The sequence below is a fragment of the Penicillium brevicompactum genome, assembly GCF_028827555.1.
Source record: "Penicillium brevicompactum strain IBT 35665 chromosome Unknown utg000001l_segment0_segment0, whole genome shotgun sequence".
Classification (NCBI taxonomy): Eukaryota; Fungi; Ascomycota; class Eurotiomycetes; order Eurotiales; family Aspergillaceae; genus Penicillium; species Penicillium brevicompactum.
This window is the reverse complement of record NW_026623203.1, coordinates 1,460,786-1,476,409: the sequence shown is the minus strand read 5'-3', so window position 1 is coordinate 1,476,409 and position 15,624 is coordinate 1,460,786. Positions and strand designations below refer to the sequence as shown.

At 49.8% G+C, this 15,624-nt stretch overlaps 5 protein-coding genes across 5 annotated transcripts; 2 read left to right on the top strand and 3 right to left on the bottom strand.

The window, feature by feature from the left end:
- Positions 1-1,008: 1,008 nt before the first annotated feature.
- Positions 1,009-2,410, bottom strand: N7506_000318 (uncharacterized protein; the record flags this gene model as incomplete). The annotated part of the gene is made up of 5 exons (XM_056949614.1): positions 1,009-1,466; positions 1,518-1,585; positions 1,636-2,045; positions 2,097-2,201; positions 2,255-2,410. The coding sequence occupies 5 exons, from the start codon at positions 2,408-2,410 to the stop codon at positions 1,009-1,011; spliced, it is 1,197 nt and encodes a 398-aa protein (XP_056815529.1).
- Positions 2,411-8,059: 5,649 nt separating this feature from the next.
- On the top strand, positions 8,060-8,419 carry N7506_000317 (uncharacterized protein; the record flags this gene model as incomplete). The annotated part of the gene is made up of 3 exons (XM_056949613.1): positions 8,060-8,194; positions 8,256-8,314; positions 8,374-8,419. The coding sequence occupies 3 exons, from the start codon at positions 8,060-8,062 to the stop codon at positions 8,417-8,419; spliced, it is 240 nt and encodes a 79-aa protein (XP_056815528.1).
- Positions 8,420-8,725: 306 nt separating this feature from the next.
- N7506_000316 (bZIP transcription factor) lies at positions 8,726-10,304 on the bottom strand (the record flags this gene model as incomplete). Its single annotated transcript, XM_056949612.1, has 3 exons — positions 8,726-8,829; positions 8,889-9,954; positions 10,011-10,304. 3 exons carry the CDS (start codon positions 10,302-10,304, stop codon positions 8,726-8,728), a joined length of 1,464 nt encoding a protein of 487 aa, XP_056815527.1.
- An 807-nt stretch (positions 10,305-11,111) lies between these two features.
- N7506_000315 (cytochrome P450) lies at positions 11,112-12,716 on the top strand (the record flags this gene model as incomplete). Its single annotated transcript, XM_056949611.1, has 2 exons — positions 11,112-11,516; positions 11,568-12,716. The coding sequence occupies 2 exons, from the start codon at positions 11,112-11,114 to the stop codon at positions 12,714-12,716; spliced, it is 1,554 nt and encodes a 517-aa protein (XP_056815526.1).
- An 842-nt stretch (positions 12,717-13,558) lies between these two features.
- Positions 13,559-15,198, bottom strand: egl3 (putative extracellular endoglucanase/cellulase; the record flags this gene model as incomplete). The annotated part of the gene is made up of 4 exons (XM_056949610.1): positions 13,559-14,538; positions 14,589-14,686; positions 14,748-14,812; positions 14,869-15,198. 4 exons carry the CDS (start codon positions 15,196-15,198, stop codon positions 13,559-13,561), a joined length of 1,473 nt encoding a protein of 490 aa, XP_056815525.1.
- Positions 15,199-15,624: the final 426 nt, after the last annotated feature.

The following is a 15,624-nucleotide window of genomic DNA, read 5'->3' as shown; positions in this document are numbered from 1 at the left end:
TAGGAGATTACACTTAGCAATCGATCAGTAAAATATACTAGATGCCATATTTCTACTACTCAAAATTAATGAACGAACAAGAACATTCGCATCGCTCTCGTACAAGAACGAGGATCATACGGAGTACCTTGTTTCATCTTCGGCAACTCAGGCCCGGCGACTTTCATTCTCCACGGATGTGCCCTTAAGCCGAAATTTCGAGAAGCTAGACTAATCCAAAGCTTTCCTAACTTATGTTCAAGACTATACATACAAATGAGTGCTCCGTAGTTCTCCATTCTCACAGTGCAGGAAATGAGATCATGGTGAATACCGACTTTCAAAGTTACAGCCGTCGTACGGAGCAACACGGCTTGCTGTTCGGAGTACTACTTGTAGCCAACCATAACCCCTGAATCATTAATTGTGACAATACTCCGTACTCCGTGCGGACTACTTGCATACGCGGCCATTTCTAAGAAAGCTTCTGTTTCTCCCCCGCATAGACATCAGCATACATGTTCGATTGTTGTTCTTAGGGCTTCACCGGTGATTGACCGAACACGAGTGAAGAAATTTTAAGTAGGGCCTGCCGATCGGTCTCCACATCCATGAAGAGTGGATTTAGTCTTTCCAGTATACCCACAATAGGGTAATGTCAAAACTCGGATGGATGGATACCTCGATCCAAGACTCGAATTTCTTAGGGGGTGTTGAAAGGGGAAACCTTGGAACAGGGGCTTGTAGAGCTTGGTTGAACAGTTGTCGTGACCAATTGAGTGGAATCCAATGTCATACGTTGCTCCTCCGTACGGAGTACTCCGTACCTAGCCGAACAATGGGTATTGTATCTGATCTCTCAGCGTTGAACGCTAATTAGATGGATGGAGCACATGCGCAATAACTTAAAAAAACCTAAGTATATTAACAAGCTCGTATATTAAAGACCACATTGGCTCGTATATAGTATGTAGGTAGTGATATATACATGACGATTGATTAGGAAATTTTAGTTGTAAGGAAGGTATCTTATACATGCTCTCGCGCGGTCCAATGAGCCACATCCCCAAAGTCACTGTCTGCGACAGTTCTGGTAACCTCAAATGTCTGATGGATACCCACCTCCATTCTTCCTGGAAGTGGAGGTTGTATGGTCAATCGTTCTTCGCTGCTGCTCGGGCTTGATGGCTGAGGCCAAGAACGCTCCAAATCTCTGTCGCTCTCAATGTTTGTGACCATGACAGCCAGCTTATCGGGTCTCAAATCACCTCGCTCGTTTCCATTCATCGAGCTGAGAGGGACAGGACGACTTTGACTCGCACCAGTGCGACGTCCGTATGTATCTTTGGGGAATCCAGCCGAGTAGGATGGATCTGCGCGTGAGCCAAACCAGTGGCGAAGGAGGGGACGGAGGGTTGCGAGACAGCCAGCTGTTATACCGAGGCCAGCCTCGAGATTCGACCAGTAGGCGATTTGGACGGTGGCGTCTACTTGTGGGTCAGTAACTTGACCAAATGCGATGTGAAGACAGAACTTACACAAAAAGTCGTTCAGATCATCGAACGTTTTAACGAATGGAATACGAACAATCACGGCGGAGGATGCACTGGAGGAGGTTAGCTTGACACCGCAAACGGAGCGCAGGAAGTTGCATACATGCAGGCCATGCTCAAAATTCCAATGACGGCCACTTTTGTTTGCTTCTTCATCTGCAAGTTGTGCACAACGAAGATTGGCAAAATTCCCACGGTGAAATCACACATCGCGGCAAAGGCACTGTAAACGTATGTCATGGCAATGATGATTTCCATATCAATACATTTGCCTTCCCCGGGGATATTTCGGACTGGGTGATAAGCCAATCGAGTCCAGAAAAAGGACAATGGCTTGCATTGCAACAGCATGAGGAACATGAACACCAGTCCAGCAAGGACTGTCAGAACCATGACGGAATAAAGGAGCAGAATATGCGTCCGGTTGATACAAATGCGCATCAAGAAGATACAAATTGAGATCTTGCAGAAAATAGATGCGAAACAGAATCCAATTTCGCAGAGCCACCAGTACTAGCAGAGAGTTAGTCGTGCACTTTGAACAATAATCTAGCCTCTGCTCACCTTCATGGCAATGACTCGATCTTCTGCCGACACACTGTACCAATGTCGCCCATTTCCATGGATTCCTGCTCCAATCATAGACCCGCAAAACATTGCATACCAGGCCTAATTCCAAAATTAGTATGTGATATGATCATAGGCAATTGAGCAGAATTTACCATAGCCATCACCATCGCACCATCATCCCATCCAAATGCTTTCACTAAGAATCCACGAACATAGCATCGTAGTGCCACGGCCACGGCAGCTATAGACATGAACAGGCCCGCGACGACCTTAATGGCCATGTTCCTTGAGTCCTCATCGCTGGCCATGGTGACAGTCGAAATGAGATGTGACAAAAAACGGTTGCATGAGAGTTTGACTCAAAACGAAAATAAGTGGACAGCGGGGAGATCAAGTAAAAGTCTGTCTGTCAGGGGCATTTTAGGTGCGCCGAGGCTACTCTTCAACTGTTGCCACCAGCGAATGGTAGGAAAGGATCAACAAAGCCAACGCTACATAACCCCATTACGAGTCAACGGTCAAGCGGGAGCCGCACCAGGAGATCGTCAGAAACAAATTAAGAAAATGCCGACCTGTGGAGAATTCGAGCTGTCCGGAACTCGTGCCCCGCTCCGCGCGCACGGAAAAAAGCAGGTATCTTCGCCTGCCTAGCCCGGCGTCAAAAGGGTGAATTTTTTTCAGGAGCATTAAGCTAACAAACACCCACTGTCCACAGTAGTGTGATTTGGCGAGACCGGCAATCCACCAGACGCGGGATAGGCGGCGCCCTAAGTGGGCTGCTAGCCAACTTTCCGGGATTCGTGTACGGTTTAGGGACCGCCGAGCCTTTTCCCCCTGCATATGTTTCCGGGCAGTTGGCATAGAATGGTGTTCGAGAACAAAGGCATTCTCTGCTGACGATCCGACTTTTGACAGCGTCCCACTGTTTTAACAGCTTAGGTTGATCCATGGGAATGACTAGTTTGGTCTATCCTTAGCCATCTGGAAAGGAGACGATCTTTCCGCTATGGGGCTAGTGCTGTTTTAATTATCCGCTGCTCCCCGGGGGGGAATCTGACGATTCCTAAGCCGTTCGAGTGGCAGCACGGATTGGAGTGTAATCCGTAGGCGAACACTTTGGTGGGTCGACAAACATGTCACTTTTGATGTGTCTGCTATTCATATTTTGAAGGTTCAACACTCTTGAGAAACTGCATACAGATATCCAGGATACTTCATCCTGTAGCATCTTGTCAATTGTAGAGATTTTATTCGCCGTGAGCCGAGGGGATCTACATTTCCGAACGTGCTCATCCTTGCCGTATATCGATTGCTCCCGATGAGACCGCCTATGGGACAGCGAATGGAAGTATACGACCAATGGATATATGTCTCAGAATACTCGTATAGCCCCATCACTAGACATCGAGAGATCACTATCCGACCCGCGATCGAGTGGGATCGAGTAAGTGACACTGTTCAAAAGCTCCCGCGGGAGGATCCAGGTGATCCGTACTGTCTCACTTTTTACCTATCCCGAGGAGTCTACTCGTGTCCCAACGTAGATCCAAAATTCAACCCAATCACGCTATGAAGGATCTAGCGTCTTGTAGATCTACACAGGCTTCGAGGACACACCTATCACTCCCCCGGGTCGATTTAGTAAATTAGAGTAAATACGCCGGGCCAATTACCCGCATGATAGATCCATACTGTCTCACCTTCTATAATAGTTTAGAGCAGATAGCACTAGAAGATTAGATGAATAGTATTAACTAAAATCGATCACCTCCACTCATGGCTTTATTTGGACGTAAATCTATGAGTATCACGGAGACCCATTCAAATCGGGGAGGACTTCGTGTCGGGGAGTAGTTTAGTGTCTGTTACTCCGTAGATCTACACATACAGACTACAGATCTTTCCCTCAATCGATCGACACATCCGAAACCTTTAAACACCCATTCCAAATATTCCAATGTGATTTACAACTGGTCGGTCACCGCAAATGTGGCTATGTGCAAAGGGGTGACTCCTACCCGTTTAGTCCGAATTACGTCAAGGGGGACAGATTCGACAGTGTGATCGGAGACGAGGTGGCGGATGTCGACACGATCGACAAACCTATTATAAAATCGCCAACCCGAGGCTGAACACAGATTTGCACGAGTGTGGATTGTCCCGACGATGCTGATCCACCAAAGTCCACACATTCCACATGTTGAGCTTAGAGACCGCCATCTCATCTTCCATTGTATGCCGTTCACTCTGCTGCCCGTGTGTTGCGGCTTGTTCAGCCGGACTCAAGTCCCCACATTTTATGTTTGGGCCAGAGGTTGCACTTATATAACCTGCTGTTCGCTCGCTCGACGACACCTTAGGTTTGGGGAGAATGACACGTCTAAAATCAATAGCAAAGAGTGAGATCAAACGATAGTGACATGAATAACAGTATGCAGCAGAGATGGATGAAAGAGTAGAGAGAAAAGAAGCCGTGTACACTGCGGGCCGGAGCTGAGGAGCACACACACCTGAGCGACTCCCTTCCTGCTGCCGCCTCGTGCTTTCATCTTCCCAACCAAGTCCACTTTCACTCTGAATCTGGTCCTACTTTCTGCGCAGGCATTTCAAATCTCGCTTCAACCTCTTTGTGTGTTCCAGCGTTTCTCTTTGACCGGGTCTGGCTGTCCTTCTAATTCCTTCGTTCCCCTTCCTAATCGAGAGCAATACACAACATGTCCAAACTTCCTACAAATTTGACCCACTCGAGCGGTCTATCAGGCGGCGATTCGGTAGGAGATTCTCCATGATCATTTCAAAAGACAGACTGTTGATTCACATTGAAGACTGACTTGATGATTGGTCCTGTCTAGATAGTCCCAACCCAGGGGAAAGATGATGGGCTTACTACGTCCTCATCATCATCGCTCCCATTTCCCAAAAGCAAAACACTCTGCTTCCTTCAAAGCGCAGTTTCATCAACGCAGAGCTGAGGCAGAACCCGAATTCTCCCAGTCCCTCCAACCTCACCAATAGAAGGCTCTCGCGCATCACCTAAGAAGCCAAGGCTCACTCCTCCGCGATTTGCAGATGGCACATATTAGAGTCCACCTCTCCTAACTTGAGACATCTACTGCTCAATAGCTCGCCTGTAATAGCCGATAAACGGTCCGAGGACAGGAAAACGTCAAATATTTCGAGAAACAAAGTCAGGTTATCTGGGCGGGCAGCATGGCTCAAGATTCCATCAGGTCAGACGATCACCAGTGCGCCAGCAGCATCTGTGATACTGCTTGCCACATTTGCAGGTCCTGCGATGTCGTATTGAAGTCGACCGAGCTTGGCCATGCGGTGCCACTGATATCCGCGAGTCAACTTTCAGACTACCAGTGTGAAATCGTGGCGTTTCAGGATGCATGGATCTACGTTCAATAAAACTCCCCACGACAAGCATAAGACTTTCATGGTGACTCTGGTTAAATGGCCTACCAGAACGATGACTGATCATTTTGCTCAGTCATGTCTGGACCGTGATACATACCACATCATGCTACTCCGCACATGCACTCATAACAATGTTGGCAACAATCTGTGTCATGATACTTGTTGATTTATTAGCATTTATGATGGCATGCTTTGGGGTAAAGAAAAGTCTATACTCTCCTGGAAATAACCCGCTGAAAGATATCCTCAAATTCCAAGTAGAACGGAGCCATATCTTTTGCAGCGCGCGCCTAAGGGTTTGCATGACGTTGGCCAAACCAAGGCGAGGTCACTCGTCCAGACCTCGGGAAATTTCTGCTTGGTGTCAAAATGATTCAAAATTCTCAGGCGTGATTGGTCTCGCATGCAGGATATCCAAGGGTCTTGGGATTGATTTGTCGGGGTTCTGGTTCCAAGGTTGTCTGAGTTTGCCAGACTCTACTGTACGCAGCTCATTAGAATATGTCTCGAGAGCCCCTCTTCCAAAGTTTCTCTTTCTCTATCTTCTTTCCTTCCCGAGGCCTTTCTTCAGTCTCACAACCTTGGAATACAACCTTGGAATACCGTATGGTTCATTTATGCTCATTCGCCAGATTATGAGCATTTTGCTCGCTCCAGAGCATAAAGCTTTATTGACTCTCATCGAATTGAAGCACTGGACTAGGAGACCCGCCCACAAGGCCCTCAAATCAGACCAACATCTGATTCAACAGCCCTGGAGGTTAATCAAATCGACGCCCAAGACTACCACGGGGCTGTGACTTGCACACGAGGAGTCAAACCAAAGCAGACGATAGAGATGGATTCTGACCACACAATTCGGATTCAAAGTTCGACGTACGAAGCCACCGAGCTATATGCGTCTAACAAAGTCCACATCAAGCCGCTTTTGGGGCGAAACATCAAAACAAAGCCGACAAAAGACCAGAGTCTGACGTCGCAAACGCAGGTCACCAAAGGGTGTGGTACAGCTTAGCGCAGATTTCTTCAGTTCAATCGACAGCACGATTGACCCTACACAGTCTCAGAACGTGATAATTTCAAATAAGCAATGTCTGCTTTCCCCAAACAAGCACCATATGGGCACTTTTGGGCACAAATTTCTACAAACACACCGAGTGACTAGTATATACGCGTCAATTCCAGCTTATTGACTGTGAATATACATATTATGGGATCTGTAGGCATGCTGCTTGGAGTTGCTTCACTACGACAGATGCTTGGCTGGAATTCAGATCCGAGAATGGCCATTGGAGCCTTTGACTGGCTATTATTGGCCTTTTAACACCATATCAGCCATCTGGTAGGACGAAGATGATCAAGAAGATGACCAAGACGAGGGGAAGAAAGTTGAAAATATGAAGTAATGGGTTTTAGCTTTTCATGATGGCCCTTGAAAGTTCTATTCTGAGCCACAATCGATAGTACTTGTTCGAGAAGCTGAGATGATAGGAAACGGAGTAGGAAGTAATCTATACCTATTTCGAACAGAAGAAATTTCGGGAAGGACCAGCAGTTTGAGCAGAGAGAGCGGTAACTTGAACCAAAAAATTGATAGTAGCATACAAAAGTACGACTATCGGCGCGTAGGATCCACCAACAATCGTTCATCAAAGTTTGATCCCACCCGGGCAAGGTCAGCTGGTCCGCTTACTCATAAGCCTTATCTTAGAAGTGCCGTGGACAGTTGTATCCAGAAGGAGGCTCAGGGGCGATCACTGGTTCCAACGTTGAAGGCTATCTAAAAATAGCGACGCATCAGGCCCTGCCTAGGTGGTAGGGCTACACTAAGCTTTGAGCCAAGACTCACATCGAAATCTATTCGAGCAGCGGCTAAAGACAAAAGCGAGAAGAAATAAAAAGAGATAGTTCCATGGACGCGAGCATAATATCCGTGGATGCCGTAATACCCGGGCCGCAGATTACCCGTGCAATACAAGTGTTTTTGCCAAGGTCTTGGCAATCCGCCCTCACAGGGCTGATCGGAATTTAGGGCTGATCCCTTCTTGCGAACGTGGGCGAGATTGCGTCTGGATAAGAGGCGCAGTAGACGAACAGGTAGCCACTTTTCCCAGATGCAAATAGAAATCACACACTGGGAGATAGAGTACTGTGGTTCTCCGCAGAGTGGAAAGGGAACGCGTTGAGGTGCAAAGCCACAGTAGGCGCAGTAGTACGTAGGCAGCATCGTTCTAATTAGTCGGAAAAACTATACTTAGCAACGCGCAGGGCATCTAACGCCGTAAGAAAGTTAGGAATGTACCCCGTCAGTACGGGACAAACTCGGGACGTGTAACGTAAGTCCCTTATTGTTGAGCGCTAGTTGTTTCAGTAATAATTTCAGCCGATCCTCCACATTATTGGCAAAAGGTACATATAGTCTCCTTTCGCTCGTCTTTGTCTTTTTTTTCCCTTTCTCTCACACACTATACTCAGTACTCAACGCAACCTCCTGCTCTACTCCGTACTCGCCTTCTACTCACCTCACCGCCACAATGTTCAACTTCAACTTCTTCAAGTCTACTCCCACTGAGTCCACCGAGGCCACCTGGAACCCCAGCACTGTCACTATGCAGCCCACCAGCCCCGCTGCCCCTTCAAGCAATCAGAACGTCGTCTCTGAGCAGCCCGTATGTGTTTATCGCGCATGGTATCCGATATCCCGGAAATAAATAACTAACACCCTATCAGTCTTCCCAAGAACAAATGCAGCTGCGCGGTGGTGGCGGCGGCGGTATCTGTTGCGGAGTGTACGTTCTTCCTACATCACAATGTCGCGCACAATAAGCATGAAACTAACTTTGACCAGGTGCGCCGGTATCGCTTGCTTCGAGTGCTGTGAGATTTGCTGCTAGACGATAGCGCTTCCGATTAGATGTTACCACTGATATGCGCGATGGATGTCTACCTTCCGGCACTTGGCTTCGAACTATGAACGACAACCCGCGGTTTCGGTGGTCTTTGATGTGATTTTTTGATGGTTTATTTGTGTTATGTCGGACTTTTCTACGCTATACCCCAGAACAATGCCAGTGATGGAGTTATCCTTTTCAATCTGATCTCGGAAAGTCGAATCGGCTCAAATTAATTTGGTGTCGTTTAGTCATTAGCTGGCCAGCGAGTAAGTACTGCTTGCCTATGTGCAATATATGTAATTCAATCTAGGCAAAGGACCGACGAGAGATAGCTCCCCGTAGTGCAGCATCGACATCGCCTACCCGGAAGCCTGGGGCACGACCAAGGATGCGCATATTGGGGAGTAGCACTGTCGATGTTAGTGAAGTGAAAATCGAAGGAAAAAGGAAAAGGGGAGAGAAAACTCACGATCAAAGAAACACTCGACATCAAGAGTATAAACATCCCATGACTCCACTGGATTGGGGGTCACCATCGGCGAACCATAAAGACTAGACACACTCGACAAAGGCGAGACCCCGCTCAAAACGCCAACTAACGTCTCCGGAACCCTCAATCTAAGCGCCCCGTCAAGCGTAACGCCTCTGTACTCCAGATACCCCTGTACATCATGACAATCGAACCACTCACCGTCGAGATCCAACGAGCGAATCCTCTCCTGGTCATCCATCTCGAGCCCAACAGGATCCCAGTCCCCACTCCAATCTTCGTCCCAATCATGAATTCCACCGCGATCTAGAATCCTCTGCATCCGCCTTAAGATCTTCCCGGGCCTCCGCGTATTTTCCGGTAGCACAGGGCTTCCGTTCCGCACTCGTGGGTAGTGCGTCCCCGCTCCGCCGAGAGTGTAGTACGGCATCTTGACGAACTCTAGTGTACTGCCAATTTCAGATTGCAAAGTACGTCGGAAACTCCTTATAATGCCAGGCATGTCGTGGATGCAAGGTACTAGTCCGAAGACTCGGCTGAGTTGCGCTGGTGTGGTGTTTGAGTCTGTGAGCCAGCGATAGGTGTGCTCGAGAGTGAATCTGTGGAGGCGGCGGCACATGTTGGACTCTTGGTAGCTGTATGTGTAGATTGTAGATGTGGGGAGGATGCGGTTGATTAGTGGGGATGGGGATCTCGGGCGGGTGCGTGATAAAGTGCGGCTCTTTGAAGTATTTCTCAATGTCCTTGATGGCGGCGAGACTCGATAGCCCAATACATCAATGTGATCGGCATGCTGTGTCTGGGGGCTATGGTCGGCAGCAGCAGTAGTAGTATTTGCTAGTTCTGCAAGAATGAGTTCTCGCGTGCGTGCCAGATAGTCGACATTGGATGAATTGCCGCCGGTAGTTTCATGTGCGCCGAGCAGATCTGATACACTTGCTAGCGTTTGCTCCAGCGAATTAACGCGAGATCTAAGGGTCTGGATCGTGGCCTCTTTCTTAGATCGGTACGTGCGTTGTGCACGCCGAATTTGGAGGCGTCGTTCCTGTGGAGCTTGTTAGCTACCCTGTGGCAGCCACAGGTGGATCTTGCGGGATCTACCTCAATAGCTGCGGCATCTTTGACAGTTTCCAATTTCGGCCGGCCTCTTTTGCGGGCGGGACGATCCGGAGTCACCGAGCTCTTGCTCTCGGAGACTTGTTCGGAGGTGCCCGGTGCTTTAGAGGGTATGCGCTTGTCTCGGGATTTCACGCGACGGTCTGGCTCATGGGCCTCGGGGTTCACTTCCTCGAGTGGGTTCAATTTGGGTCTTTGCATGTGAGGCTGCTCCTGTGACAGGTCCAAATAGGACCTGGAAGACAGCATATCTGATAAAACTCCTGTGCCTCTGTCCATCTTTGAAAGTTGAATATGGTCAACGATGTAATCAAAGAATTCCAAAGCGTTGGGGGTTGACTGGATGTCGTAATCATCAAATTCATTGATCACTCATCGCCAATTTCAGCCTCGGCACTATTAGCGGCCACTGCGCACCTGGGCACTAATGCGGGCCAGGGGGCACACACTCTGCAGAATTTTGATGCGTCTGGAAGCCTTGATGTTTTCTTTTTTCCTTTTTTTTTTTTTCTTTAACAAAAAAAGTTCCCCGAAACATGTGTCAGGCTATGCTTTTATGTTTTGACATCATGCATCAGCTGCACTCTTAATATCGAGCTCCACGGTGTTTACAGACTCGTCCTCGGATGCTCGAGCCGCTCGTATGGCTCAGCTCGTACTCCGAACTCTGTGTACAGCCACGGGGCAGGTGATGGATTCGGTTTGTGCCGTGATGTGGACTCGAACAATCTGGGAGACCAAATCGCACAAGTACATTGCACAGTACTACATTCGACGGACGCTCCGAGTTTCCGATCGGACACGGTGAAGCAGATCACCGAACTCACCGGATTTCCATGACGCACCAAGTAAGAGGTCCGAGATTAGATCGGACAAGGACTTGGAAAGGGAGCGTGAACTCCGACGTACGATCGTTTATGACCTCCGTATTGCATTTCATTGGTGCGTTGGGTGACGATCAAGCCACATTTGGACATTGGAATCTTGCTCCAAAAGGTTCGTCTCCACTTGAACCAACCGAGGCCAGTGTTTTTCATATAAGCTAGCTGTGTCTGCTGCTGCCACTGCTGTTCATCACCCTCGAAAATGACCTTGACGTTCATTCTCGGTTTCACGGCCGCAGCCATTGTGCTGCAGGTCGTTCGCATGTTCGTGAACTCATGGCAACACTCGCGTAACGCCAAACGTCTAGGTTGTGGCGGCGTGCCACTGTACCCCTGCAAGGATCCCTTCGGTATCAACAACCTCAAGCAGTCCCTCGCGGCTGACAAGGAGAACCTCGTCCCTGAACTGGCTGAGAATCGTATCAAGGTTATCAGCGAGCAGGAGGACCGTTACGTCACCACCTTTTCTATTCGCAACTTGGGCCGCACCCACCTATTCACCATCGACCCCAAGAACATTCAGGCTGTTCTAGCTACCCAGTTCAAGGACTTTGAGCTTGGCTCCGTTCGTCGTGATAGCATGCACCCCCTGCTTGGCACTGGTATCGTAAGTCACATGCAAGTCATGTTTGCTGTCTCCACATCTGACATTCTCTAGTTCACCGCCGATGGGGAAGAATGGACCCGTTCTCGTGGCCTACTGCGACCTCAGTTCACCCGTGAGCAGATCAGTCAGTTGGATCTAGAAGAGGAGCATGTCCAAAAGGCCATGCAGGCGCTGCCTGTCGCGGCCAATGGCTGGACCGCCACAACCGACATCCAATCCATCTTCTTCCGTTTGACCATCGACTCCGCAACTGAGTTCCTCTTCGGTGAAAGTGTCGAGAGTCAACTCGGTGCCCTCCACAACCGCAACAGACCCGAAGACTCCTTCGCCGCATACTTCGACAAGTCGCAATGGGTTTGCGCGCAGCGCTCCCGTTTCGAGAAACTCGCCTTCCTCGCCGAAAACAAGGAAACCAAGCACTCCGACAAGCAAGTCCACGCCTTCGTCGACAAGGTCGTCTCAAACGCCCTCGCCGCCTCCGCCGAAAAGAAGCCCGAAGACACCTCCTACGTCTTCCTCGAGGCTCTCCTCCAGGTCACCCGCGATCCCATCGAACTCCGCTCCCAACTCCTCAACATCCTCCTCGCAGGTCGCGACACCACCGCCTCCCTGCTCAGCTGGACAACCCTCATGCTAGCCCGCAACCCAGAAGTCTTCGCCAAGCTTCGCGAAACAATCATCACAACCTTCGGCACCTACTCCAACCCTCAAAACATCACCTTCGCAGCCCTCAAATCCTGCCAGTACCTGCAGTACGTCATGAACGAGGTTCTGCGCCTCTACCCCGTCGTGCCATTCAACCGTCGCAACGCAACACGCGACACAACCATTCCCCGTGGTGGAGGTCCTGATGGTCTTGACCCCGTTTACGTGCGCAAGGGACAGTCCGTCATCTACACGACGCATGTGATGCAGCGTCGCAAGGACCTGTGGGGCCCCGACGCAGACCAGTTCAAGCCTGATCGCTGGGCGAATCGTAAGGCTGGCTGGGAATATATTCCCTTCAATGGTGGGCCGCGTATCTGTATTGGACAGCAGTTTGCGCTTACTGAGGCTGGGTATGTGCTTGTGAGACTGTTGCAGCGCTTCGATCGTATCGAGGATGTTTATCCTGATCAGAAGATTCGGTATGGTCTTACTTTGACCAGTGCGCCTGCTGATAAGGTTACTGTGCGGATGCACCAGGCTGAGGATGCCTAAGTGCTTTCCCTTTTTGGTTTATGTGTGACCCTGCATGATGTTGTGGGGTCGGTTGTTCTTGGCTGCGTCCCTGGGCTAGCCGTTTGGCTAGATGGGGCGGTTGTTATAGTATTTATGTACCGTTGGTCTGAGAATCGACCATGGTACCTGAGAGCTGTTTGCTCACGATGATGACGAGAATGATATCTCTTATGATTTTGTTTGTACATTGTTTCTCAGAAGTGTTGGGAAACCTACATCTCCATATTCTTGGTCTTAAATTGTTGCCAACCTTGGAATGCCCTTTAGAATATCTTTGCATGTGCTCTCTACCATGGAACGTGTAGAACAAAGTAAACAAAGTAGATGGTTCCAAGGTTGCATCCCGATGCTGCGCTGGGGTATCCCTAGGACTAGTCTTTCCGGGTTGGAATACTGATAGACTCACCAATTTTCTTCTTGGGTCCACGGGTCTATCCATCTGATTTGGCAAACCCCATCCATGGATGTTTATCAGCCATGGAATCGCGATGTCGTAGTTCCATACTTGGATGCACATGGATCCCCAATGCTGGTTTCGGGCCTGACCTATGGTTTACCAACTCCATTTCCATGGCTAGACAACTAGATCAGAGCATATTGACTTTCCTGAACTATCCATCAATGCATAAAAAAAAAGTTTGAAGAAGGAAAGAGACAAGTCTCTTTATGGATTTATATAATATAATCAAAGTATCAAAAAGAAGACAAAATGTGAAAGTATGTGAAAGAAAACATCAGTCCGAAAGAAAGGCTAACCCCAAACCACCACGTCCAAAACTATCCCCTTTTATGTATGCAAGTTCAAGTCCCGCAGGATGTATTTAAACACACTGGGAGTAGTAAGGGTTCTGCTTGGTGCAGGTGGAGCCAGACTCGCAGGTAGTGGCACCGGTGTAGTTGAGGCCACCGCACTGGTAGTACTTCTTGACGGTTCCGCTAGCAGAGGTGCTGGGGGTGGCGCTGCAGGAAGCAGCCTCGGTGGAGGCCTGGGTGGAAGAAGCGGCGCTGGCGAAGCTGGTAGGGGCAACGGTGGCAGTGGGGACGTCAACGGGGATGGAAGTCACGGTAGTAGGGGCAGCGGCGGGAGCGGAGGATTCAGCGACGGGAGCAGAGGTCTGAACAGCAGGAGTAGAGGAGCTGGAAGTCTCGGTGGCGGCGACTTGGACCTGGCTGTTAGGGGTGCTGGTGACCTCGACGGCGGCAGCAGTGGTGGTAGCCTGAGCGGCGGTCTTGGTGGAGGCGGAAGAGGTGGAAGAAGCGGAGGAGGTACCGTCAACGAAGTACTTCTCGAGGATGGGGAGGTAGGTGGAGTAAGCAGGGCCATCGGTAGGCTCCAAGCTGTACATGTAAGATCCCCACCAGGGACCGGCAGCCCACCACTCGGCACCCATCCAAACATCGCTGTTGTCGGACATGTAGGAGAGCATGCCCTCGACGGCCTCCTCACAGACGCTGTTGACACCACCGGCGAACTCGCCGATGAAACCCTTCAGGTTGTTGGTCTGCAACCAGCTGGTGGCAGACTCAAGGCGCTCCTTTCCGATGGTGCTGCTGACACAGGTCTCGGAGGTACCAGAGCTGTCGGAGTCGAGGTACTGGTGCATCTCGAAGACAATCTTGTCAGCCGAGTCAGTAAGACCCTTCAGGTTGTCGTTGTTGTCAGTCCAGGAGTGGGCTCCGCTCCAGGAGTTACCCTCGACGAAGATGTATTGGGAGGTGGCGCCGGCGGCACGGATACCGTTGATCGCGGCCTGGTTCAGGCTCAGAACGAGGCTCTGGTCCATGTCGTGGTACTCGTTGTCTTTGGGTTGTTAGTGGATACTGATTGTAGGATTGGGTGGCATGACTTACTGGTGTCGAAGATAACCTTCTCGTTGGAAGCGAACTCAGTGGCAACGGTCTTCCAGAAGGCCTTGAAGTTGTCGGTGGAGGAGATGACACTTCCAGAGCTATCGGCAAGTTGTCAGTATTCATTATGATTATGGCCAATTCGATTATGCTGTCACTTACTATCTTCCGTAGTTGTGTGGATCAAGGACCGCGTAGGCACCGCTTTCGGTGACAAAGTTGACGACCTAAACTCGTTAGATATCATTTTGGAGTAGGGTCCGCCATAGTGCGTGGGACATACCTTCTTCAGGGCGGCGAGGTAAGTAGCATCCGGAGTGCTGGTCATGCTGGATGGCACCAGGCGCTCCATCAGGAAAGGAATACGGAAGACGTTCATGCCTGCCTCTCTCAAGACCTGGATCTTGGAGGTTTCGGGCCAGGTGTAGTCGGTGCCGAGGGTACCGGGGATGTTGCCCTCGCCGAACTCAGCACCGGACTCGCTCACACCGACCCAGGTGAATCCGTTGGCGCGCTTGTTGACAGCGGCGCTCTGCTTGGTGTGGACGGCATGGGGAAGAGCACAGGCCACGGAAGCGGCGCTGGCAGCCAGAGCGATGTTGGTGAACTTCATCTTGAGATGTAAAAGAGAGTGACTGTCGAGTTTGACGAAAGAATGTGATAAGAACGAAAAGAACGAAAAATCAAGAAACCAGTTCTTGATGCTTGAATGAAAAGAATGTACTGAACAAAATCAACAGGCAAACCCCCGGGGAGACTTCTGTTATATAGCCATGTCCTGCACGGGGGCCCATCAAACGGCGTCAGTGGATATTAACCAGACCATCTGGGACAAAGTGGATACATCCTTCAGGACCTCTTACAGACCCTGTAGTGTTGGCTTGATGACCGGGAAAACCGTCGCCACTAACCCTGAAAGTCGCAGGAGATGGCTGTTCTAGACGATGAGATTTCCCCACCGGAGAAACCAGACGAATGATCCTATTGCCCAGACACCAATGGTTCCAGAACGGAGCGCCAGGAACGGGCAAGCGTTGTA